At 38.3% G+C, this 23,644-nt stretch overlaps 2 protein-coding genes across 5 annotated transcripts in view; both read right to left on the bottom strand.

The window, feature by feature from the left end:
- Positions 1 to 175: 175 nt before the first annotated feature.
- im:7151449 (complement decay-accelerating factor) lies at positions 176 to 8,532 on the bottom strand. 4 transcript variants are annotated; one of them, XM_054616627.1, is made up of 13 exons: positions 8,302 to 8,532; positions 6,657 to 6,842; positions 6,422 to 6,521; positions 5,835 to 5,905; positions 5,383 to 5,565; positions 4,003 to 4,062; positions 3,788 to 3,883; positions 3,505 to 3,585; positions 1,869 to 1,907; positions 1,740 to 1,781; positions 1,593 to 1,644; positions 729 to 804; positions 176 to 478 (listed from the first exon to the last, which is right to left on the bottom strand). In XM_054616627.1, the coding sequence occupies exons 1-12, from the start codon at positions 8,381 to 8,383 to the stop codon at positions 747 to 749; spliced, it is 1,050 nt and encodes a 349-aa protein (XP_054472602.1). In that variant the 5' UTR covers positions 8,384 to 8,532; the 3' UTR covers positions 176 to 478; positions 729 to 746. The 4 variants fall into 4 exon arrangements, with proteins under 4 accessions (XP_054472602.1, XP_054472603.1, XP_054472604.1 ...); XM_054616628.1 differs by lacking the exon at positions 729 to 804; XM_054616629.1 differs by lacking the exons at positions 3,788 to 3,883; positions 4,003 to 4,062.
- Positions 8,533 to 17,047: 8,515 nt separating this feature from the next.
- LOC129105829 (membrane-associated guanylate kinase, WW and PDZ domain-containing protein 3) overlaps positions 17,048 to 23,644 on the bottom strand; it is a 124,861-nt gene continuing 118,264 nt past the window's right edge. Inside the window, exons 19-22 of the mRNA XM_054617036.1 lie at positions 23,301 to 23,406; positions 21,473 to 21,610; positions 19,986 to 20,124; positions 17,048 to 18,150 (exon numbers count right to left, since the gene is read on the bottom strand). Coding sequence (XP_054473011.1) covers positions 17,048 to 18,150; positions 19,986 to 20,124; positions 21,473 to 21,610; positions 23,301 to 23,406 — 1,486 coding nt within the window. The remainder of the gene's footprint in view (positions 18,151 to 19,985; positions 20,125 to 21,472; positions 21,611 to 23,300; positions 23,407 to 23,644) is intronic.

Below are 23,644 nucleotides of genomic sequence, written 5' to 3'. Positions count from 1 at the left end.
CAGTCTGCAAAGTGAATTAAACACATTGTATTGCACTTGAATCACATTTTCAATCCTAACAAAACAGCACATTTGTAAAATATGTCCTTAATATTTTTGCAAAGACTAACTAACTAAGATGTTTTAGCAAAAATACAATTAAAAATACTTCATAACACATGGAGGCAATGTTTAGGAGATTATTCAAGTTTATTAAATAATTAATGTACAAACAGTAATACTATAGTGACATGGGATATTTACAATTTAAGTGGCAATAAAATAATCATTAAAAAAGTGCTTTTCATCAGTGGACGTTGATTTAAATTATGATGCTCAAACAGATTTGCCATTTGAAGTGCAATAAGATTGAAGTGAGTTGTCTTTTTTTCCCTCCATCGACTCAGAGAGAGACTGCTTTCTGTTTTCAGTTTATTTGGCATGTCCCTCCTGGGTCACAGATTCTCCTTAATAGATACGCACTATTCCATTTGCAGAGCTAGTGTTGACAAGAAATGAGGAAAAAAACGGTTTAGTTTGAACTTCATTCACAGAGTGGTGCAAAAAAGAAAAAGAAAGGGAAACAGCACACCATGCATGCTTTTCTATCATAATTTGTTACATCTACTTAATGAACAAGTAAATGAACAAGTAAACAATTCTTCATTTTATATTTTTAGAGATATTTTGGTTGTTTTTATGGCAATATAGCTCTTGGTAACAGTAAATACACGGGAAGTGGCAGGTACCTTAGTCGGGCCGGCAATCTAAAGATTTTGGAAGAGTAATAACTCCGGCTTCAGGTCTTCTCTGGTGTCATATGAGCTATGGTGTCATCAAATAAGGAATTTGTGTCAGAATAATTGAGTTGTGTTATTTTTATGTTAAATTTGATTAGTTCACCATATGGTGTTTTATTTCATACTTAATTAGTAATCCAAAATGTTAGTGTTAGTCATTGCCACTTTGAGTGAGTAATGATTTTTTATTTTTTGTAAAGTAAGCTTTAACCTTGGCTCAATGGAATGTGTGAAGCATGCACTTGATTATATGAGACTGATGTGCAAGGAAAGTTTCTCTGGCTGAGTCTGAGCTAATTGGTTTAACTCAAAGTGACTTCCACAAGATGGATATCAAGTTGTTGTCTTTTTTTTGGGCGTCACATTCAGGTTACATGAATGTCAAATGATATTGTCACAAAATATGTCAGCCTGTTTCATCTAAGTTTCATTGAACTTTCATCCTGATTCTACGGAATTTTCTTCCTGGTTTCCTATGTCACAACCGCTTTCATCATAGGATTTCCTGTTGACTTCCTGAATTCCTCAGCACAATCTAGATTTCCTCAAACCGCTCAAACTAAAAAGTAAGCGAAGAATCTGAACCGGCTGCAGAGTTAAAGCAGGTTAAACAGGTAACTGCATAATAATTCACTGCATGCTGTTTTTGTTCACAGAATGATTTGCTAATATTGACCTGTAAGCTACTGTGCATTGAGGCTCTGATAAAAAATAAGGTATGGTAAAAGAAAGCAGAAAGTGCAAAGGGGATATAAAGCATAATCAATAAATACTCATGCATTATAGAGTTAAGAGTAAAACTTTGGATCTCACCCTTTTCTCTTCAGAAGATACTTGTGTAAAAACAGCGCAATTATACACACAGCTGTAAAGAAAAAAAATAAAAGAATTATTATATATTTTAAATCAATTGCAAACTTAGCTTAAGTGTGACTTTCCAAAATGAAATTAATACATTACCTAAAAAGACGCATACCACACTGATTATAACAGGAAAATATCCTGAAAAAGACACATGCAAAGTTAAATGCAAAGCATAAATAATGGCTCATGTTGACATCTTGTTAGTACTGCGGCTCAGTAACTCACCAATTTCCTTGTTAGTATCCACAGTCTCACCAGGTTTGTCTGGAAGTATAAAACGGTATCATTAGCATGCCAGCTATCCAAACTGCCAAAGACAATGCAAAGGCTAAATATTATCAACACAAACAGGAAAGTCTGCAACAAACTGATTATCTCATTTAGAGATAAAACTGTAAAGTTTTAGGGTGATTTGTAGCATCTTTCAAATGATTTTGCCGGTTTGTTTTTTGTATGTAGAAAAGATTTTTGTGTTGCTTCCAGCTCATTATCTTTGTGTCTCCATGTTGGATTAGTGAGGGTGGGAAATAATCAAACATTAACATATTAACTGGCACAGGGACTGAGGGAGGGAGACATGTCCGCAAATATTAAATAGTAGTTCAACTCGGTTAGTAAAGTAAATGTGTTATTATCCGCATTGCACAACAATGATAATTACAAGCCAAACTTAGAGTCATAAATTGCAGTGTTGAAGGAACAGTTTGACATTGTGGGGCCAATAGCTCGTTGCTTTCTGGTGGAGAGTCAAATGTGAGTATTGCTTCCAGTCTCATATGCGTCAGTTAAATATGAAGCTAGGTTAGCTTAGGTTAGCTAAGCTTAGCACAAAGACGGGAAACGGCTAGCCTTACAAAATCCCTGTTATAAGCCCCCTTGAAACTCACTTATTAAAATCTTGTTTGTTTAATACTTGCAAAGGTGTAAAAACACATTTTTTTCCACTTTATGGAGGTTTTGTGCCGGAATTTATGTCGCCTGTGAGCAGTTGCTTCCTGGAATCCTTGCTGGTTGCCTCGCAACTGCTCAGAGCCGAGAAATAGCCTGGCCCACTAGCTCCAAATAAAATGGCAATCTTTGTTTTTACACTTCAGTTCATCCAAGTCTTTCCCAGAAGACCAATAAGCTTATTTCCCAAAATGCTGATTATAGTTAAATTTGTTAGTGAAAGTATTTCAGGAATTTGCCTTTTGAGGCTCAGCTGACCACACTTATTACATCGATTCTTCTCGTGAACGGTTCTATAAATCTAAGTGTAGCACAGGAGTAATTCTATTTCTACTACTGTGCTGCCTATAATTTCCACTATTCATTATTTTCCTTATTTGACGCAAACTTAATCTTATGTTTGACTAACAGTATTTGAGCAGTTGCCTTAAAGGAGCAATGTGTAAGATGTAGATTCCTGCTCCAAAGAAACAGGGGGCAGTATTTTACCACCAAAATTTACATTCATCAGTTTTATACCAAGAAAAAAACAACATCAGGGTAAGAAAAACGCAATGCTGAATCTCTGAGAGCCGGTCATAACACTACCACTATCTTATAATCTTCATGTGTGTTGTCGGCCTATAGTTAGCCATGTTTTTGTTTACCGTGCCACTAAACAGGGGCTTTTGCACTTTGTTTATTGGACTGCTACAGTGACTCACTATCGCCTCTAGAGGAAGAAGTGGTAATACAAAACAGAAAGGGGCGGGGCCAACAGGTTATCATGCTCGTTTTAGTAGATAACACTGCAACTGAATACTACAGTTGTCTAATCAAACTGGAGTACTCCGAGGATCTGCTCATGCGATGCACAGTAAAAGTAATCCAAGATTCAAACTTCAGACGATATCTTATTCATTAAATCAAATACCTGTGTAGAGTGGAGTTGATGTCGTTGATGTCCCACTGGTCGTTGTGGCTTCATCCTCAGCTGTCGAAATGTCTCTGCCACCTTTGAAAAGAGCGATCAGAGAAATTCTTAGTTCTCCTCAAGCTTTGACGGGATGAAAGAGATTTGTCACGCTGAGAAAGCAATTTTCTTAAGACGCCTGCTGCATGCACATAATCCATTTACGCTGCCAGGGGCCTCGCCTTAAATGTTTTCGCAACTAAATGACGCACAGATCGGCCTGTTCGGAGACACTTTTCTGTACCTCGTACTGAAGGTGAGACAGCTGGTGTTGCACTTGTTGAGACAGTTTTATCTCTGTGAGTTCTGGGTGTGGCAGGTGGATCAGTAGATGTGGACACTGTGGAAAATAATCATTGTTGTCATATATTTTTAATATACTGGTTTCCTTGTAGGGTGGTAAAGTAGAGTAAATTATTGCATATGTATCAGTAATGATCTCTCTGTGGATGTATGTACCTTTTGCTGGAGATGCTGTTGTTGCCATGTTTGTTATAGTTATAGATTCTGTTGTCACACCTATGAATAAGAAAACTAATGAGTTTATCCAGAGTTGAAATACATACAGTCATCAGCCATTCATAAGATTTACATGCAGATGTAGCAGGGACAGTTATTTATCAGTAACATGCTTCTTTTTCAGTCAACAGAGGAAATCAAATGGGATTTACTTTATCACACAAGCCGTGTGTCTTGCACTACATTTAATATTGGTGAATGACAAATTTGACCAATGACCAACTCCGTAAAGACAGGCTGCTATTTAGGTATGTTAAGCTGTTAAGGAAAGTATAAGTGTGGCAGTGATAGTAAACAAAGAACCTGGAGTTAGCACAGATATGAATGGTGAATAGAAAGTTGTTCATACAAGAGTTAGTGTCTAGAGAGCCTCCAAGGCCGTGTGTTCAATGCCGAGTGTCCTCAGAGACACCATGGCAACACCTATAGTATGTGCACTGTACTTAACTGAATATATATATATATATATATATATATAAAAGATATGTAGTTGTTTGGCTACTGATCTCCCAAGCCTGTGTTTACACCCATTAAGGATCGTAAAGTTATGACCACGCCTTGGGTTTGGCATGATTTAACCCATTAACTCCATGTCATGGACCCATTAAATGACATCATGTTAGGGCACAGCAGTGGTTTTCCGAAAGATTTATTATATCCCAGGCAGTTTTGTATGAAATGTATTCACTATAGTCATTTTGAATACACCCAAATCTTTGTTTAAATTTCAGATAATGTACTTTAACAGGTGAATGAATCGTCAAACTCTCACATAATTCTTATCTTACTGTCCTTGAACACACAAACCTGCTTGATTGAGAACAATTTTCCAAACCAAACTTGTCTAGACAGAATGTCGCCCACACACAGCCAGGTCTTGCCCAAGGTTTCTACCCTTTAAAGTTTTTTGTTTTTTTTTCACAACAGTGCTTTGTTTGGTCTCTGTAAATTATTGAGTACAATCGACAGCTGCTCTTTGTGAAAAGTGTCTCGAGGTTTCTTCTGCTATGATTAGACGCTGAATAAAATAAATTGAATTGAATTTTCTCACAGCTGGTTCATCATACGGCGTTAACAAAAAAGTAATGTAAACAAATGTGATTATTTACATCTCAAGTCTGGTTTTCACATTGCATTGAAATGAATGGAAACAAACGGCTGCATGAAACACTGTAAATCTTTATATTATATGGTTTGAAGATGGTCCGCAGTGATATCAAAAGTATTTGTAAATGATGGGTTAAACAAGTTCATTAATACTTGTTAAACCTCATCAGCATAAACAGTAAGAAGTCAAAAACATGGATGGACTGTTCTTACCTTGGCATGTGGGTGGCTGAGGATCGTATCCACCAGTTTCGCTGCACATCACGCTGTTGTTCCCAACCAGGGTGAATCCTTTGTTGCAGACGTAGTGTATGATTTCTCCATATTTTGGGTAGTCTTGATAATCCCACGAGCTTGTGCCGTTGGTCACTTTGGCAGGTTCACCACATGTTACAACTGAGGAATCAGACAAAGAGCTGTTGCCACATATTCTTTTCGCAAAGTTATTTGGACAGAAAACAAATAATTTGTAGCTTTTGCTGTCCTAGTATAAACTGTGCCACTAAGTTCGGAAACAGAGGAAGAAGAATTTCAGAAAAGAAATTCTTCTTCCTCTGCATGAGCCATGTTTTAAATCGACAGAAATAATCTTTTGGAAAATAGCTTTTGTTTGATTGTTTCTGGTTTTGGTTTCTTGAAAAAAACAATATAAAAGAGATACTTACGTTCACAGACGGCTCTTCCACTCCACCCTTTAGCATAGCACTGTTTGTAGCCTGATCCAGAGACCTCGAATCTGTTGGAAGATGGAGGAAAATAAAGTAGGGCTGTTTATTTAAGGGGAATTGGATACTGTAGAGCCTTGATTTTGTTATGCAACGGAAAGGTAATTTCAACTTTGAAACCACATTCCTTAAGAGCTAAGTCAAGAACTATGTATTAACAATTTCCTCAGTTTTGGCAAAAGAAAAGCCACGTTTCTAATCAGTGAAACCATTGTGACAGCTCTATTAATCTTTACAGACTATTCTGTTTTCTTTAGATAGTGTTTCTGTTGGCGAATCCTCCTTGACTTCAGTCATCTATGACTGTTTGCCAGCAGCACTTTCTTTTCAACAACTGTTGGCAGTACAGCAAAAAGACATGCTTTGCATATATGTAAATGACATGACTATGTACTGAGGGCGCCCTTAATGTGGTCGTTGGAGCTGCTCCATGCAGAAACTTGATTCTATACATTTATTTTCAAATGTAATTCAACCAGAGAGCAGTTACATTTGAAAACGTTCATTCCTTTTGTATTCATACTCACCCTTTATGACAAACTACTGCTATAACAGCACCGAACAGGGTCCCAGCGCTGGTATTAAAGCTCATATTGGGCTGAGGTTTAGGGGGACCACAGTCCTTCTCTGTAATAGAAACACAAACAACATTGCTGACTGACTTTAATACTGGGGTATAAACCCATAAATGACTGAATGAATCGGGTTGGTTGTCAACGGTAACAGACGAAGGTGTTGGTAATGAAAGTAGACAGGACTCACTTTTGCAGATGAGATCGGGTTCAGTCCAATTATTATCATTGCAGGTAATCTTCCCAGAGCCACTTTCAAAAACAAATCCCTTAGCACATTCTAAAGTGACCTCCACACCCTCTGGAAAAGTATTCATGAGAAGGGCTGCGTTGGTTAAGACAGTGTTTTCCCCTCCCAGAGGTTTAGCACAGTCGGCTGGAGAGAAAAAGAGACAAAGAGGCAACATCAACCTAAACATCTTTTTTTGTTTCAAAATCAGTCATTAGAGCAATAGACCTGAAATGTATGTAATGTGATGAAATAAGTTAATATTTAAAGCAAATATCAGATTTAGTCACTAATAGAGATGATACATTCTGCAGTTATATATGTTATAAGTCATTAATAAGGGTTTTTAACTCGTCGGGTCTGCATATATAATGTTAATAAGTCATTAATAAAGTTTTTTCTAAATCCATCAAGTCTCCAGTTAGATTAATTATATGTGATTCAAAAAGGGTTTTTAATCCATTATGACCAGTTATATATGTTATTAGTCATTAATAAAGGGTTTTTAATCCATCAGGACTGCAGTTATAATGTTATAAATCGTTAATTAAGGGTTTTTAATCCATCAGGACTTCAATTACATATGTTATAAATCATTAATAAAGGGTTTTTAATCCATCAAGTCTCCGGTTAGATAAATTACAAGTGATTAAAAAAGTTTTTTAATCCATTAGGACTGCAGTTATGTAAATGAATAATTTGTACATAAAGGGTTTTTAATCCATCAGGACTGCAGTTGTATATGTTGATAAAGGGTTTTTAATCCATAAAGTCTGAACGAATGTTGGCCCAATAGCTTCTCCATAACCTGATCAACTTTTTGTCCAGTCTACACTGTATATCGGCATCTTCATATTGAATGGAATTGTCTTATCTCTGACTAACCACAGACTATCTCTTAACTGTTCAGGGGAGTACATGTTAATCTCTAGTCTTGACAGTTCATCTCATAGTACTAGAATGTTCCTACGGAGACGAGAACGAAGTAGGACCACAGTGTTCTGGGTTGTATTTAATCCTATTGACTCTGATGTCATTTTCTTAAGTACACAGACCTCCCAAAACATCTATCAAATATCAACATTCTTGAAACTATTTAAATTGAACTATAATTGAGGTAGTTAAAGGTGGTATTACCTATAATAGTTAGTGTTGGACTATAATACTGAAAGGTGTTTGTCTTTTCTATTTAGTATAACACACTGACTATGAACCCAATTCTTAGTAATGCTATTAAAATGAATAAAAACACCCATCAACAAAAACAGGATCTTTACAAGTTTGGAAAGTACAGGTGCACCTAATAATATATAAATTATATATATATATATATATAAAATAAATAATATTGTTATTTGTTAATGTTATTTTACTCACAGATCTCTACAAGTGAATTAGTACAGGAACCATATGATAGACTATTTGTATATTTAAAAAAAAAAAAAAACTTTTAATCATGGCCTATTTAAGTTTCAGAAGAAATAGGAACATTTTGTTTGTTTCTGTTTATAGTCGACATAACATCTTGCTGGACCTCTCACATGACTTGGCACATTGATACATATTATCTCATTAACACAGCCTGCGAGGATGATGTTACACCGACCTGCTGCCTTCACCACCACGCTGTATAGCATCAGCAGGACCGCGGCTCTCCGCCCTCCGCAGGTATCCAGGAAAACGTCCATGCCGGGGCTGAAGGAGGAGAACTAAAGATCCTGATCCCAGACTCTGTCTCTGTCCCTGTCAGTCCAAATCCACCGGAGACAGGAGGGAGACACGCAAGACGCTCCTCTGCCGATCAACAGTGGTCCTCCCTGGACGCACCCGATGACTACTACCCATGTTGGCTGATTGTCAAGTTAACTGCACTGCAGGAAATACAAATTATAATTGCCCTCTTAATAAAAGCAGGGACATTTCACCTAACACATATATTTAACCCTGACTAATTGATCATCAAAAGTCATCTTTAATTTCAGATTTATTTACATTTATATTACATTTAATGCTTATCTAAAAAAAATATAACACAGATTAATCTTTTTACTGGTGTCTATCTACATTTAGCTATAGCCAATATATATATATATATATATATATATATATATATATATATATACCAGTCAAAAGTTTGGACACACCTTCTCATTCAACTACTTTGAAGAATCTAAAATATAAAACATATTCTGGTTTGTTGAGCATTTGTTTGTTTACCACATAATTCCATATGTGTTCCTTCATAGTTTGGATGTCTTCAATATTAATCTACAATGTAGAAAAAAATAAAAATAAAGAAAAACCATTGAATGAGAAGGTGTGTCCAAACTTTTGACTGGTACTGTATATATATATATATATAGTACCAGTGCCAGATAGAAACAGGTAGATAAGAAATAAAACAATTAAAAAAAAAAAACATTAAAAAAAAACTTAAATCCGTCTTGCATTCCTATAGGGTTGATTGGATTTAAGTTTTTTTTAATGTTTTTTTAATTGTTTTATTTCTTATCTAGCAAGACGACATACAGGTAGCTAATGTAATATATATATATATATATATATTACATTAGCATTATAATGTAATATATATATATATATATATATATATATATATATATATATATATATATATATATATTACATTAGCTACCTGTATGTCGTCTTGCATTCCTATAGGGTTGATTGGATTTAAGTTTTTTTTAATGTTTTTTTAATTGTTTTATTTCTTATCTACCTGTTTCTATCTGGCAAAAACACTTGTCTTATTCTGAAAAGCCAACAGGAAGTTTCATATTTTAAAAGTCTATCTTGACGTCTGGAGAGACAGCAGGCACAGACAGAAGTTTCAGAGCAAAATATAATCGAAAACATATTTCATCAAACATCTGATGGTTGAAAAAGACGTGAGAGTTGTTTTGGTAACCAGTAATCAATAAACACAAACTCCCAGTATGTCCACCAGTACGAGCCGCTCAGTTGTCCCAGCTCCCATTAGAGGAGGAGACGTCTCCCCAAGTGTTGCAAAGACAACTTTTGGAAACTATGGGTGTGTTCTGGAAAAAAAAAGGGTATTCCCTCTCCGGGTCATCCAAGGGGGGAACCTTCATCCAATATCTTCTATTATATTCTGTTCTGGTCTGTTCTGTTCTATTATATTCTGTTCTGGTCTGTTCTGTTCTGTTCTATTATATTCTGTTCTGTTCTGTTCTGTTCTGTTCTGTTCTGTTCTGTTCTGTTCTGTTCTGTTCTGTTCTATTATATTCTGTTCTGTTCTGTTCTGTTCTATTATATTCTGTTCTGTTCTGTTCTGTTTTGTTCTATTATATTCTGTTCTGTTCTGTTCTGTTCTGTTCTGTTCTGTTCTGTTCTGTTTTGTTCTATTATATTCTGTTCTATTCTGTTCTGTTCTGTTCTGTTCTATTATATTCTGTTCTATTCTGTTCTGTTCTGTTCTATTCTGTTCTGTTCTGTTTTGTTCTATTATATTCTGTTCTATTCTGTTCTGTTCTGTTCTGTTCTGTTCTGTTCTATTCTGTTCTGTTCTGTTCTGTTCTGTTCTGTTCTATTATATTCTGTTCTGTTCTGTTCTGTTTTGTTCTATTATATTCTGTTCTATTCTGTTCTGTTCTGTTCTATTATATTCTGTTCTGTTCTGTTTTGTTCTGTTCTATTCTGTTCTGTTCTGTGTTGTTCTATTCTGTTCTGTTCTGTTTTGTTCTGTTCTGTTCTGTTCTGTTCTGTTCTGTTCTGTTCTGTTCTGTTCTATTCTGTTCTGTTCTATTTTATTTTATTCTATTCTATTCAGCTAGAGACGTACACTCTTTTTAAAGTCTCACCGAGGGAACATGCTACATATTAGAATACTACAATTTTAAACCATGCAACCTTAGAAAATGATAATAATATTACTTTAACTACTATTGCTACATATAATAACAATCAAACAAATAAACAAGACAATGAATCAGGGATTGTGATGGTGAGGAGACGTATGTTTGTCACAGCAGTTTAGACCACAATACAGAGTCCCAGTCTGTTTTTCTGAGGTTTGGGTTAATGTTTGAGATTCCAGAGTTTTCTTCAGCAAAAGGGTGTCTGCGCCTCATTGCCTCACAGACACGCACTTGGGTAACTTCCAGGGAGCTCATACTAGTTTGTTGACAGGGGCCGTGTCCGTCCTCCACCCAGCGTTGCCTAAGAAACAGAGATTGCATGGAAACCTGAAAACAAAGTCAATGAACAAGTGAGGTAACGCCACACTAAATCACACTAAATCACTAGAAAGTGGGATATTAAAAGAAGACTGTGACCTCACTGGTCTGCAAACTCAACCTGATGTAAAAGTCTATAAAAAGTGACCTGTAAAAACCTGTGTGGTGCACCTCATGCCCTTTAAAGGCGATCAAAAAGCAGTATTAGTTGGTGATAAATGCTTCTCTGGCGAGCAACTTCTCCTTTTCAAAGCCTCGCAGAGCCGTGGCATGGCCTGCTCTTCTTATCTCTGACCAGACACACCGTCTTAATCTGTGAAAGATTAAGACACCTCCCTTCCTCACCAACCGAACTGTAGAAGAATGCGTCTGCTTCTCTTCATGTCCGATAACGAGAAAAAAGAGGCTGCCACCCACATGTTAACATCTGTCCACTGCTGTTTAGCTCACCTGCTGTTCTCACGCTCAGACATACCAAGGATGTGATGTAAAGAGTAGCAGGGTGGCAACATTTCACTCCACTCATACTTTATATCATTACACTCCACACCTACTTTATATCATTACACACACACACATATATATATATATATATATATATATATATATATATATATATATATATATATCTATCTATGACATGACGGATGGTACCATACAAAGGGCCTCATTCATGAGAACTTTTTTCCCCTTTGAAACTGTGTGTCGAAAAGTCTTCATATGACTTAAGTTTACCTCAACAGTGTCTAATGCCCGATTAGAATGATTAATTAAGTCAAGACATGTTATTCACATCTGAATTGATGCGTGCACTTCTTTAACCATGCGCACTGAACACTTCACTGTAAGTCGTGACATCTAGTGGTGTGAAACATGAACTACTGCATCAAAACCCCAAAAGCTGTGACGCATGAAGGCAGGATAATCATGATGCAAAAATCATATGCTGTTGTTTACTTCCTGTTGGAAACGTGATTCAGTGCAGCGGTTCCTGCTTGATTATGCAGACAGGTACAAAAAAGTATTTTGCACAACCGTAACTCAAGCCATTTGACAGATTAGCATTGCCCATAAGTACTGCACCAGTTTGAAACACAAAAAATATGCTCTGTATGTGCATTTGATTGTGAATGGAAAAAAGGTGAAGGATTGCGGGTTATGTTACAAATGTGCATAAGATGACTTATTTATTTATGCCTACTAACACCTATAACTTTCAATAAATCCAAGCTACAGATATCAGCATTTGCTTCTTACCATTTTAGTTTATGTTTGCAAAGTCCGAAACAAAGAAATGGATAATGTTTTCTAACAAAATCAGACCACTATCTGATCTTCTGTTCCAAGTGAATTCAACAGAATGTCATTGGATTCAGACAGAAGCAGGCGATAAAAACAATTGGGAGCAGAAGCTTAAACCTCAGATCTTCTTCGGAAGCTGTATTTCTGAAAACACTGGCAATTTCCTGAAAAAAAAGAAGAAGGGTCAAAGACAATAGCTCTTTGCAGAACATTTACCTCCGCTATAAAATAGTCAGTGCAATCCAGTTCCACACATCATTTCATGCCCCGTTCCTGAAATAGACCATAAACTCTCAGTCATTTTTAAGCACTTGAAGTCAATTATCACATCACATGCAATTACCAGTCGTTCTGCAGCTATTAGGCTGCTCTTCTACGGCCGTATCGAGTTCTGAATGACTGGGCCGCTTTCATTCAAACCGGGGTCAAAGTGAGGTCACTAACGCGATGGAAGTGCTGAGGGGTCACAGCAGTCATTCACAGATACGTTGTTCTTCTTCATTAATGAAGCATTCAGAACGACTGTACCGCTGGTAGCACAAGAATCTCAGGCGTGAATTTAATGGAAAGCACTGCAGAAGACCATCGCCCATGCATATTAAGAGCTTAAGGTTAAAAGGTTAAAAAATAAATCCTTGGTTTAAATGTGGGCTGCACGGTGGTCGCCTCACAGCAAGAGGAGCCTGGGTTCAATTCCCGGGCTGGACAACCTTCTGTGTGCGGTTTGCATGTTCTCCCCGTGTCAGCGTGGGTTCTCTCCGGGTTCTCCGGCTTCCTCCCACAGTCCAAAGACATGCAGCTTAGGTTAATTGATGACTCTAAATTGCCCGTAGGTGTGGATGTGAGTGTGAGTGGTTGTCTGTCTATATATGTAGCCCTGTGATAGGCTGGCGACCTGTCCAGGGTGAACCCTGCCTTGAGATCGGCTCCAGCACCCCCGCGACCCTTAACTGGATAAGCGGTTATGGAAGATGGATGGATGGTTTAAATGTTCATAATTTCAAAGGAACTTTGATTTAGAAGTTCCCTGCAGCTAATACAACTTTGATTAACAAAAACTACAACTGCTACTACAACTGACAAGAACAAATATGTGCTGTAGAGAATTTGACAAACAGCTTTAATGTTTCGCTATTACACCTCCTTCTTATTCAGTATGTGCCGTTCAGTCATGTCTTTCAGCTTCATATGTGTTCTCATTAAAGAAAAAAAAAGGCCCCATAAATCATCGCTGCTTTTGAAATATGGATCTTTAATGGTCGTGACGCACGCATGGCATAGGATGCCTCTCAGCTTTCTCTTGTAAATGAAAATGCATCTTCTTCGTGCAGTGAGGCTCTCTCCGAGCTCTGTCGAGAAAAGCAGTCGGCTACCATGACAACTGGAAATCTGCCATAGTAACAGGGGCTTATGCCGCTTTGTCATGTTAGACCACCGTATTGTTGGACTGCAGCGAGAAACAAATGAATCTAAATGTGACACCTAAATGATTACTCTGTTAACAATTATGACAGTAATAGAATGGCTTGGTTTTAATTAAAAATGTATAATTCATGTGTATTTTATTTTCAGTACAAGAGCTACCTAGGAAAGTTTATTCCACAGTGCTGGAAAGGAGGCTTTGACAAATTATGGAAACTCATATCCAGGAGGAGGAAAGCAGATTCCGTCCTCGCCATGGAAAAGTGGAACAGCTCTTTTCCCCTTGCAGGGCTGTAGGAGGGGTCATCGGAATTTACCCATCCAGTCTACATTTGTTTTATGAACTTTGAGAAGGCTTACAACCGGGTCCCCCTCTGGGAAGTCTTTTGTGGGGTACAGAGGGAATATGGGGTAACAGGACCGTTGCTACGAGCCGGTCCTTGCGTAACCAAACAAAGAGCTGTGTCCTTATACCCGGCACAAAGTCAAACATGTTTCTAGTAAATGTTTGCCTCCACCAGGGTTGTCTCTTGTCATCGATTTCATTTGTGATTTTCTTGGACAGGATATCAAGGCGCAGCCGAGGGGGGAGTGTCCGCTTTGGGGACCTCAGAATTGCGTTTCTGCTCTATGCAGATGATGTGGTTCTGTTGGCGCCATCAGACCGTGACCCTCAGCGTGCAATGCTTCTGGATGAGGGTCAGTATCTGAATGTTTGAGGCCATGGTTCTCAGCCAGAAAGTGGTGGATGGAGCCTACTGTTGGGAGTGAGTCACTGCCCCAAGCAAAGGAGATCAAGTATCTCAGGGGACATATTCATAAATGGTGGGGGCATCTGATCAGGATGCCTCATGGACACCTCTCTTTTTTCTGGGCATGTCCAACTGTTAAGAGGCCCCCGGTAGACCCAGAACACCGCTGGAGGGATTATATATCCTGCTGGCATGGGAACATCTCGGGTTCCCCCAGGAAGAGCTGGAAGATGTTGCTGAGGAGAGGGACGACTGGAATACCCTGCTAAGCCTTCTCCCACCACGACAAGGCCCCGGATAAGTGGAGGATAATGGATGGATAGATGGAAAGAAGTCCAAAGGGTGTTTTCAGTAAAACTTTATTTTTCAGTGCATGAACGGAACACCATGTCAAGGTCATAGTCTATCCTTTTAAATTCGTATTTGAATATTTTCTCTTTCTTTACATAAAAAAATAATGGAGCGATTTAATATACCTCTATTTTTTTTTCCCCCCCCGAAAGAGCACTCATCAAGTATTTATAAAGGTGCTGTACAATGTACAAACATTTACATCTACTGTTCCTACAGCATGTAGAAGATACCACAAGGATTGTTTTTCTAATGAAGCGATGCAAGGCCACAGTATGATACAGAGATGAGATTTAAACAAAAAAAAAAAAAAAAAAAAAAACACGGTCAAAATAAAAGCATAAAGGAGTACAACAGTGCAGGGGTCATACAATAAACAGGGCATTATCTGACTCACCAGACTGAACTGCCTGTACCTAACACTCAGGGTTGGATTTACCCATTCAACCAACCACTATCACTATTGCACAAAAAACTACCACGGATTGGCTCATAGCGCGTCCTCGTTTATTTTATTTTTTTAAACCTGAAAACTCCCTTATACAATCACAGGCTCTTATCACAGTCAACCACAGACCATAACCATCATTCGACCACCACTGACACTGCCTTTATCACACGTTTGCTACTATACTGTGTTCCCTGAGCTCATCTGAATATGTCTTAATCTCATAAATCGTATTAGCAGGTATGTTGGATATATTTAATTTTCTCTGATTTTATAGCAGAAGGTTAAAAAAATAGAAAAAAAAATAGGATGTAACTGTAAAATTTGACCATGTCTCATTTTCATTGAGCCCACACTTGGAACCAATTGTTTATCTCATCAGCTAAACCCCCCTAAAAATCAGTAAGAAGTTTGGATCTCTGTATACCTGTCTTACATCATCAGCATGCTTTATATCTCGGTTAACCACCACATCGCTCTCTAAGCTCCATTATCCTTCAAGCTACCCTGTCAGCAGGATTGACAAATACATACTATTTAAAACCCTCATTTTTCTTTTTCCAGTACTCTGCAAATGTAAAACCATCAGGGACATGACTCAGAACTTGCACATTATTACATATATTGCCATTTCGGCCTTAAATAGTGAATCTTTTTCTTCTTCTTTTTTTTAGAAAAACTGATATAGCTTTATAAAATAACAATAACAATAATAATAAAATGGCATTGGTAGCAAGTCAGCATCACAAATTAAATACAACTCATGGTCATTCTGTTATGCTACGAGGGCAGATGCAGTGCAATGGAATTTCAATAGATATTTAAAAGTTAGAATCTGCAAAACATGACACATTCAAATATATATGTATATTATTTCACAATGAGACACGTTTTGAGCGATTGCAAACATTTGGTATAGCGGTTTGCACGTTACCTATACATTTCATGAACTACAAGATCCATGGTAATTCTTACCACTGAAATACAGAGGTGAAAGATCAGATAACATGGGACAAATCTTTGAAGTCTCTATCAAAATGTGGAATGGCTTGGTACAGCTACATATACACATATTAATCTATCGTCTCAATAAATTACACACTGGTTGGTTATCATACACATGGTAAACAAGATCTCAAACCACAAGTTTCTGGTCTTTTTAATGATACTGTTTGAACGGAGGAGAGTCATGTCTATAACCATAGAACAGTCTAGAGTCCCCGGGTAAAGTGAACGCTTGCTGGATTGTATTAGAAATCTGCCTGGTGTTGAGAATGAGAACCATAAAAGAGAAACAGGGATCATCCTCGGAGATGTGCAGAACACGTGCAGAAAAACAAACAGAAGGATCGACTGCATGCAGTTGAGCAAACGTTTCTGAAAAAAAAAAAAAAAAAAAAAAAAAGAGAGTCAAATTATCCCACAATGAGGCCGAGAGCGAAATTAAACCCGAGATGACAGTCACACTTGGTGTATACTACAGGCGAGAGGCCTTTTTCTTTGCATATGGGTCATTGCATTGTAATGGGTGAAGCGCTGTTGGTCGTCGTCGTTCCACAGGAGGCTCCCAGGATTGGCACATTATATTCACATTTCAAAATGTCTCGTCTGGCAAGGCCCCCGAGCATGCCGCACATGCTCAAGTCCCACGTCCAAGAGGCTGAAGCAGCGGACAAGGCGGAGGAGAGCTGCTACATGCCATCACGTGACGTCACAAGACTCCCCGAAAAAGACCTAAAAGACGTAGGCGGACATGGTCCAAAAGGTAATAAAAGTGTGCACCATGTCGCACTTCTCTGTTTTTATGGAAGAACTCAGAAAAACAATCCGCTGAGGGTGCTCTTAAATATTCGTACTATTCTATCACAAAGGGTCACGGAGGACCTCTTCCTTGGAGAGGATTTTGACTGAGCTGGGCACTTTCCAAAGGACGGGGCTAATAGGTCCCTTTGGGCTCTGCGGGGTCCCTGGAGAGCTGTTTACAGAGGCCCCAAAGTCTTCCCTACCACTGGCTTCTTTGGAGTAAGAAAATCTATCTCTTGCTTTTGCCTCTCTTGGCGGAACAATAGAACCTTTGCTACCCCACATTTCTTTCAAATATAACAGAGATTCTCTTTTCTTGATGGTTTCTTTACTTGTACTCCTGTCTTCTGTTGGTTTGTACTTCCCATTAGCATCTCTCTGCCCTGAGTCTTTACCTGTACCTTTCTCGCCCTCTCTGACTGTATGAGGAGATGTTCTGTTGTAGTGAGACTCCTCTGCACCCCTTCTTTTGAAACTTTCCTGCTCACGGCTAGGCCTGGGTTGATCTACTCTCCCTTCCATCTCCCGTCTTTGTGAATGCCTCCTGATCTCAAGGTTCCCCCCTTTGCCGTTTTTCGTCTCATGATCCAAGCTCTCCCTGCTGGAAGAGTCTTTTAATCTCCTCTGAGGGCCTTGTTGATGCTCTGCAAGCCGCAGTGTCGAAGCCACTGGCTGTCCAGCTTGAGGAGACTTCCGAGGGCTTGTGGATCCTGTTTTTGTCTGTGTCTGAGACATCCTGTTCCTGCTCAGTGTTTCTTCCTGTGCCAGACTCTCTGTCTTTATGGGTCTGTGATGTTGCTCTTTGGCTTTAGGAAACGTCTCCCCTGTTTTCTTTGGGCTGCTTAGCTCTCTGGGGTCTTTCGTGGGCCTGGTCCTCTTGTAGAAGTTCATATGTTCTGGGGAGGCGGGAGAAGGCCTTTCTACCTCCTTGTCTACCCACTCGCCACTCTCCTCCACTGAGCTTAAAGCCCTGGTGCTGCGGGGCCGGTGGCCTCGTGGAGAGATGCTGCTCAAGCTGTGGGAATGTTTCAGTTTGCTTGAGAAGGGAGAGTTAGTGTAGATGGAAGCCCCGGTGGGATATGGAGGGGAGAGGGGTGATGTATTAGAGTAAAACACCTCTCCGGAGTAGCCTGTGGGTGAAATGGGTTTTTGATCATGTTGACCTGAAAGAGAAACACACATTTTTACATGGAGACACCATATGGGCACATGGATATTATTAGTTCACACACAAAATACGGAAATTTTGAGATAAAAGGAGGAAGAAAACTGATTATACTGAGAGGTTAACATGTGTGAGAAAAAGAAGAGTTACCAAGGTAAAAGAGAAGAGGCCAGTAAAAGCAGTGAAGATGTTAGTGTTGATGTTCAGTGTAGTAGCACACAGTAGATGAAGTGGTACTACCTGCATCAGGGGCAAGAGAAGAAGAGCCAAAATCAAGCAGATGGTTAGTTAGATTTGATGAATAAATAAAAAAGTCAATAAAGAAAGTACATTCAAGTCGATACGGGCAGCATTCCAAAGTAGGCTCCAGCAATTAACAAATCAATGGAGTCATTATCATTAGCTCAATGGTAGGATTTATGGATTCAACATGTACTTATCTACTGTCGCTGTCCCCTCCCTGTAAACAAATCTAGTAAATAAATCTAACACAGGTTCTAACTTAAGTTTTATTATAAAAGTTAATTAAAACAATCCATGTTTACTACTTCATTATGAATAAAATCCTGTAGAATTTATGGGAATAGTCAACACATTCACATCCCCACTTGGTCGAATCCCTTGATGCCACTTTGTAGCCGAGCGTGTAAAAACATTATGGTTTGGCTTTAAATAAAATAAATATATGTAAACAATGTAACATCACGTGCAGAAAACACGTCACAAACATCACTAGCGTAACTTTAAAATAACGCAACAACACTGTGGGACACACAAAACCCGGTCTGTCACACCGGTTTCCTGGTTGTACTGTGTTTGTTTGACCCACGCACCTGCCCGTACATCCTGCCCTGCTTGCATTTTTTTGTCATTATACTTAGTCATCACACTGTTTGCATTGTAGGTTATTGAATTCAGGGTTTTCTCAGACAGACGCTAAAGGTGCCTCGTGCTACGGTATCAGACGCCAAGGGGCTTGACAAAGCGTCGGTAGTTGACGCCCTGCTAACGACAATGGGCTGTGATAGATTGATATTTTGTATTTTTAAAAAAAGAAAAAAATTAGCAAAGAGTTAGATGAAAAGAATAGTACCACTCTCATATCTCTGCTCTAAGTATAAGCTTCAGCCAGGGAATGGTTGGCTTAGCTTAGCCTCAAGACAGGAAACCTGGCTCTGTCTGAATGTAACTAAATGTAGCTAGTAGCAGCTATGAGGATAAAAAAAAAACATGTATCTTTTTTGTTTTGTTGTACAAAGAGACAAGAAAAAGCAACATGGCCATCTTTCTTTCTGGTGTGCAGTGACTTCTTGGAGTCCTGTAGGTGTAGTTGCTAGGCGACCAGGGAGTCATTGCTCCGATGAAAAATGTTCAACTGTTTGGACAAAGCCAGGCTTGTTGTTTCCTACTGCTTTCAATTTTATGCTAAGCTAAAAGTCTGCTAGCTGTAGTTTCATACTCAACAGGCAATTATGAGGGTGATATCAATCTTCTTGTCAAACTCTCTGCAAAAAGTTAATGCCTTTATTTTCAAGTCGATTCCTTTAAGGAGTTTATAATGAAAACCCTGAAAATACTTCTCAGAACAAAGTGGATTATATGTCATTAATAAATTATGCTTTTAAATTGAATTAAGTCAACAAAGTGCTAATATTGTCTACTATACTATCCTTCATATTGTCCCAAAATAGGCTTTGAATTGAGCAATAACTTTCCAGGAACAAGGCAGTATTAATCAAAGGGTAAACTACAAGTTCACAAGAAAATTTGAATTGGTCTCTGTACTGTAAATTGAAACTATCATTGAATAAACTGTGTGTATAGAATACGTACTGCCATCTTGAGCCAGGCCCGCCCCAGGTCTGAGCAGCAGGACCACTTTGCTTCCTCCGGCCTGGATCAGTTCAATAGCCCGTGTGTGGGAAATGCCGCGTGCCGGCTCCCCGTTAATCTCCACGATCTCATCTCCAACCTGTCAGTAACACAGAAAAAATGAAATTATTAAACAGAAACGCATCCAATAAAAGCTTAGCATACTCCGCTGTGCATGCATTCGCACTTTCACTCAAACATACAGAGGTGGTATGCTTTCACACACATACTGTACACATCAAAGCATCTCAAAATGCATGTCACACACACACATGGCCTTGTAATACCCTGGAGGTATCCTCTATTATTGGAGTTGACAAAATAACTCATGATAAAGCGTGTAAACATGTCAGTCTGTTAGGGTGGAACCAGTGTTGACATTCCTCTCCACCCTTGGATGGGCAAAGCTATGCCCAGAGATCACAGTCTGGCAAGACTAAGATTGATTTCCACCGGGAGCTTCCATTCTGCTCCCTCACTGAACCATCACCCCTCTCATAATAATAATAATGGTGTGATAATTTCATCTCCATGGGGATAATTCTAATAATACTGAACCTCGTCCACAAACAGAAAAATCTAAAGGGTAGGTTACAGTGTGAAGCTCTTGGAAATGTTCAGGGTCATAAACAGGGGCACTAAACAAGGATGGATAGTTGGATAAATGAGATAGATAGATAGATAGATAGATAGATAGATAGATAGATAGATAGATAGATAGATAGATAGATAGATAGATAGATAGATAGATAGATAGATAGATAGATAGATAGATAGATAGATAGATAGATAGATATCAACATTACTGGCTAAATGCTCTCAACATTTGAGAATTAATCTCAATGATTGTGGTGACCACTCTGACCTTTCTTGTAGCCCCCCACCACAATCTAAATGTGAAGAAATTTCACGTGCTTTCCTCAACTGTGCACACAAGATGCATCATCTTGACATTCTATTTTCAATGCACTACTGTAAACAAAATCATGAACCCGTGGGGATAACGACCTTAGATGTTAATGACCCCGTGACCTGTTATTGTAGCACCCTGAAGGCAAACTCTACACTTTCAGCCCCAAACCTCTGTTGAGATTCTAAGAATAGCAATAAATTGGCAATATGTAGCTCTCTCCATCCTATACCGAGTATTGTTGGGCGTAACAAAGTAGAGATTTATACGTTTTGATGAAGTATAATCTGTCCACAGTGGCAACTCAAACTTTCCACAGATTAAGGGGTTCATTGGAACAAAATGTTAAAAAAAAACAAGATAAAAATATCAACAAGTAGAACTTTTAAGTCTCTCAGATTGTCAATTTTTTTCAGTTTGTTCCAACAATAACTATAAAAAAAAGTATTCCTCTGTTCAGAGTAGAAATGACAAACTTTTTGAAAAGGATAATAAAAAAAAAAAAGGTTATGGACATTTTACTGAAAGGAGCACTCACATGGATCCTTCCATCCAGCTGAGCAGGTCCATCCTCAGCCAGTCTCAGGATGTACAGGCCCATGTTGTACTCTGTTCCTCCTCGCAGGCTAAAGCCGAAGCCCCTGGGGCCCCTCTCTAGCTCCACCGTCAGACAGCCCTACAGAGCATAAAGATACCACTCATTAATACACGCACATACAGACAAACAAAAGACACGCAGCAACATTCACGCTCTCATGCACGAAACATATACATGAGAGAAAATATAGATTGGGCTTCATTAATAAATTCTGTGATCATTTTTTTTTGTTCAAGGCGCAGTTTTCCTTCGATTGAATATGTCGTTGAAGCCCTTTCTGTTTTAATGATTGACTGTTTGTTAATCGTCTGTATTTGTTCAGCATAAAGTCGTGTCTCATGGAGTCTGGAGAAATGTAATTAATGATCTTTCTTTGAATGGCTTCATTCTTTGTTTATATTGATTGGAAAGTAACATTAACATATTGAACTATAATTGGAGAAGGCAATTTCTGAAGAGTTTGATTGCCATGGTGATGGCAACTGCTGTGGGTCAGACAGTTAATTTCATGGAAATTAAATTGAGGCGCACCTCTCAAACCCCTGCTTTTTGCTATCAAAACTTTAAGTCCAAACAACATTAAATATTATCATGAAAAAAAAAAAAGACTCTGCCGATGTTGATGCAGATTTTTTCTTTGTGTGGTAAAAAAATTGAGAATGAGAGCAAATTAGAAAATTGGCACTGTCCGCTTTTCTCCAGAAATCTCTGGTCTCAGTTTTCATGTGAGTCAAAGCAGCAGCTTTTCGACACTTCTGTCACTTTCGGACTAAAGTCTGTTAGCTTCCACGACAACATTGTATGAAAGAGCACAAATTTCCCCTACGCTTTGAAGCTAAATTTTGTTTGAGGAGTGACGATTATTGGACTGAAAACTAATTTAAGATCACTTTTTGGAAGGTTTTACAGCTCTTCTCCACTCACTCACACACTCTGTTTCTGAACATTCCATTAAATACAAACTAATTTAAAAATCTGTAAAAAAAAAGTTTTAATAGGATCTAAAAGTTGAATGATACCCAGAATGTATGAAAGATGTGGAACCGTAGAAATAGAATGCATAATTCCACCATGCTTCAATGCTACACTGGTTACAGATCGTTGTATTAGTCAGTTTGTTCTTTCTGTAGTGTTGCTTTCCTACGATGTGAAAAGAATGTGTTCCATAATGTAACTACTCCACTGCTAGTTTTTGTCGTTACTGCAAAATTTCACATCAGTGAGTCTGCAACTCGGCGTAAGCCTGTTTCGTTTATACGCAAGTAAAGTCTGCTGCAACCGTCGCACTGGCAACAGTACAATTGACCATCCTACTACATTCTTTTTCCATGTGTGGAAAGAATGTTTCAATCTGAACATTTTGTTCATTCGAGTTCAGAAAATGTGGCATATTCATTAAAGTATGAAAGGTAGGAATGATAAAAGTAATAGCAATGATGTCCTCATTGAATCAAAGAATCTTTGACTTGAGTTTCTACCAATGTAGAAACTTGAATTATGTTTCTACATTGGAAAATGTGGAAGAAGTTGAATGACTAAATAGATGGTGAAATAATAATAGTAGAAATTTAGAAGAACAGAAGTGCTTCCAGAATTTAAACCCAATGAACGCAGTATGAATGAACTCATTGCATTGTATCGAACAATGAAGAGCTTAATGTGTTTTGAACTGGGTGCATAAAGATCAGAGCTTTTATGAGTATTATGTAAAAAAAAAAAGTGTGCCTGAAATTAAAATATAGTGGAAGGTATAGGAGGATTTTCTTACCTGGTTGGGTCCTGTCACACACATTGTTCCCTGCTCACTAAGTGGAAGAGTTTTGTGTTCAGACCAGTTGACTCCATCCCTTTTGTCTTCCAGGTCCAGGTTGTAACTAAAACAAACAGATGTATTACTGCAGTAACACATGCTGTCAACAGAACGCTGCAGGCCACAAACACAAAAAGCCATTATGCAAAACTAAAAAAATCTAATTTAACGCTGGATATTAAATAGGGGCTGCTTCTTTCATGTGTGGATATTTTAATTAGTATGCTGTATTGTTCTGTAGGCCTGTATGTTTTATACTGTACACATTATTATCTGTTTGTGTTTACTACACCGCCGTCTTT

The sequence above is a fragment of the Anoplopoma fimbria genome, chromosome 17, assembly GCF_027596085.1.
Source record: "Anoplopoma fimbria isolate UVic2021 breed Golden Eagle Sablefish chromosome 17, Afim_UVic_2022, whole genome shotgun sequence".
In the NCBI taxonomy this organism is placed as follows: Eukaryota; Metazoa; Chordata; class Actinopteri; order Perciformes; family Anoplopomatidae; genus Anoplopoma; species Anoplopoma fimbria.
The sequence above is the reverse complement of the archived record's forward strand: the minus strand, read 5'-3'. Positions and strand labels throughout refer to the sequence as shown.

Coding starts and splice junctions, on each gene's coding strand:
- im:7151449 (XM_054616627.1), bottom strand. CDS start 8,383: ATGGACGTTTTCCTGGATACCTGCGGAGGGCGGAGAGCCGCGGTCCTG. Junction 6,843..8,301: donor CGTGGTGGTGAAGGCAGCAG/GTCGGTGTAACA, acceptor TTTTCTCTCCAG/CCGACTGTGCTAAACCTCTG. Junction 1,645..1,739: donor TGTGGTATGCGTCTTTTTAG/GTAATGTATTAA, acceptor TTTTCTTTACAG/CTGTGTGTATAATTGCGCTG.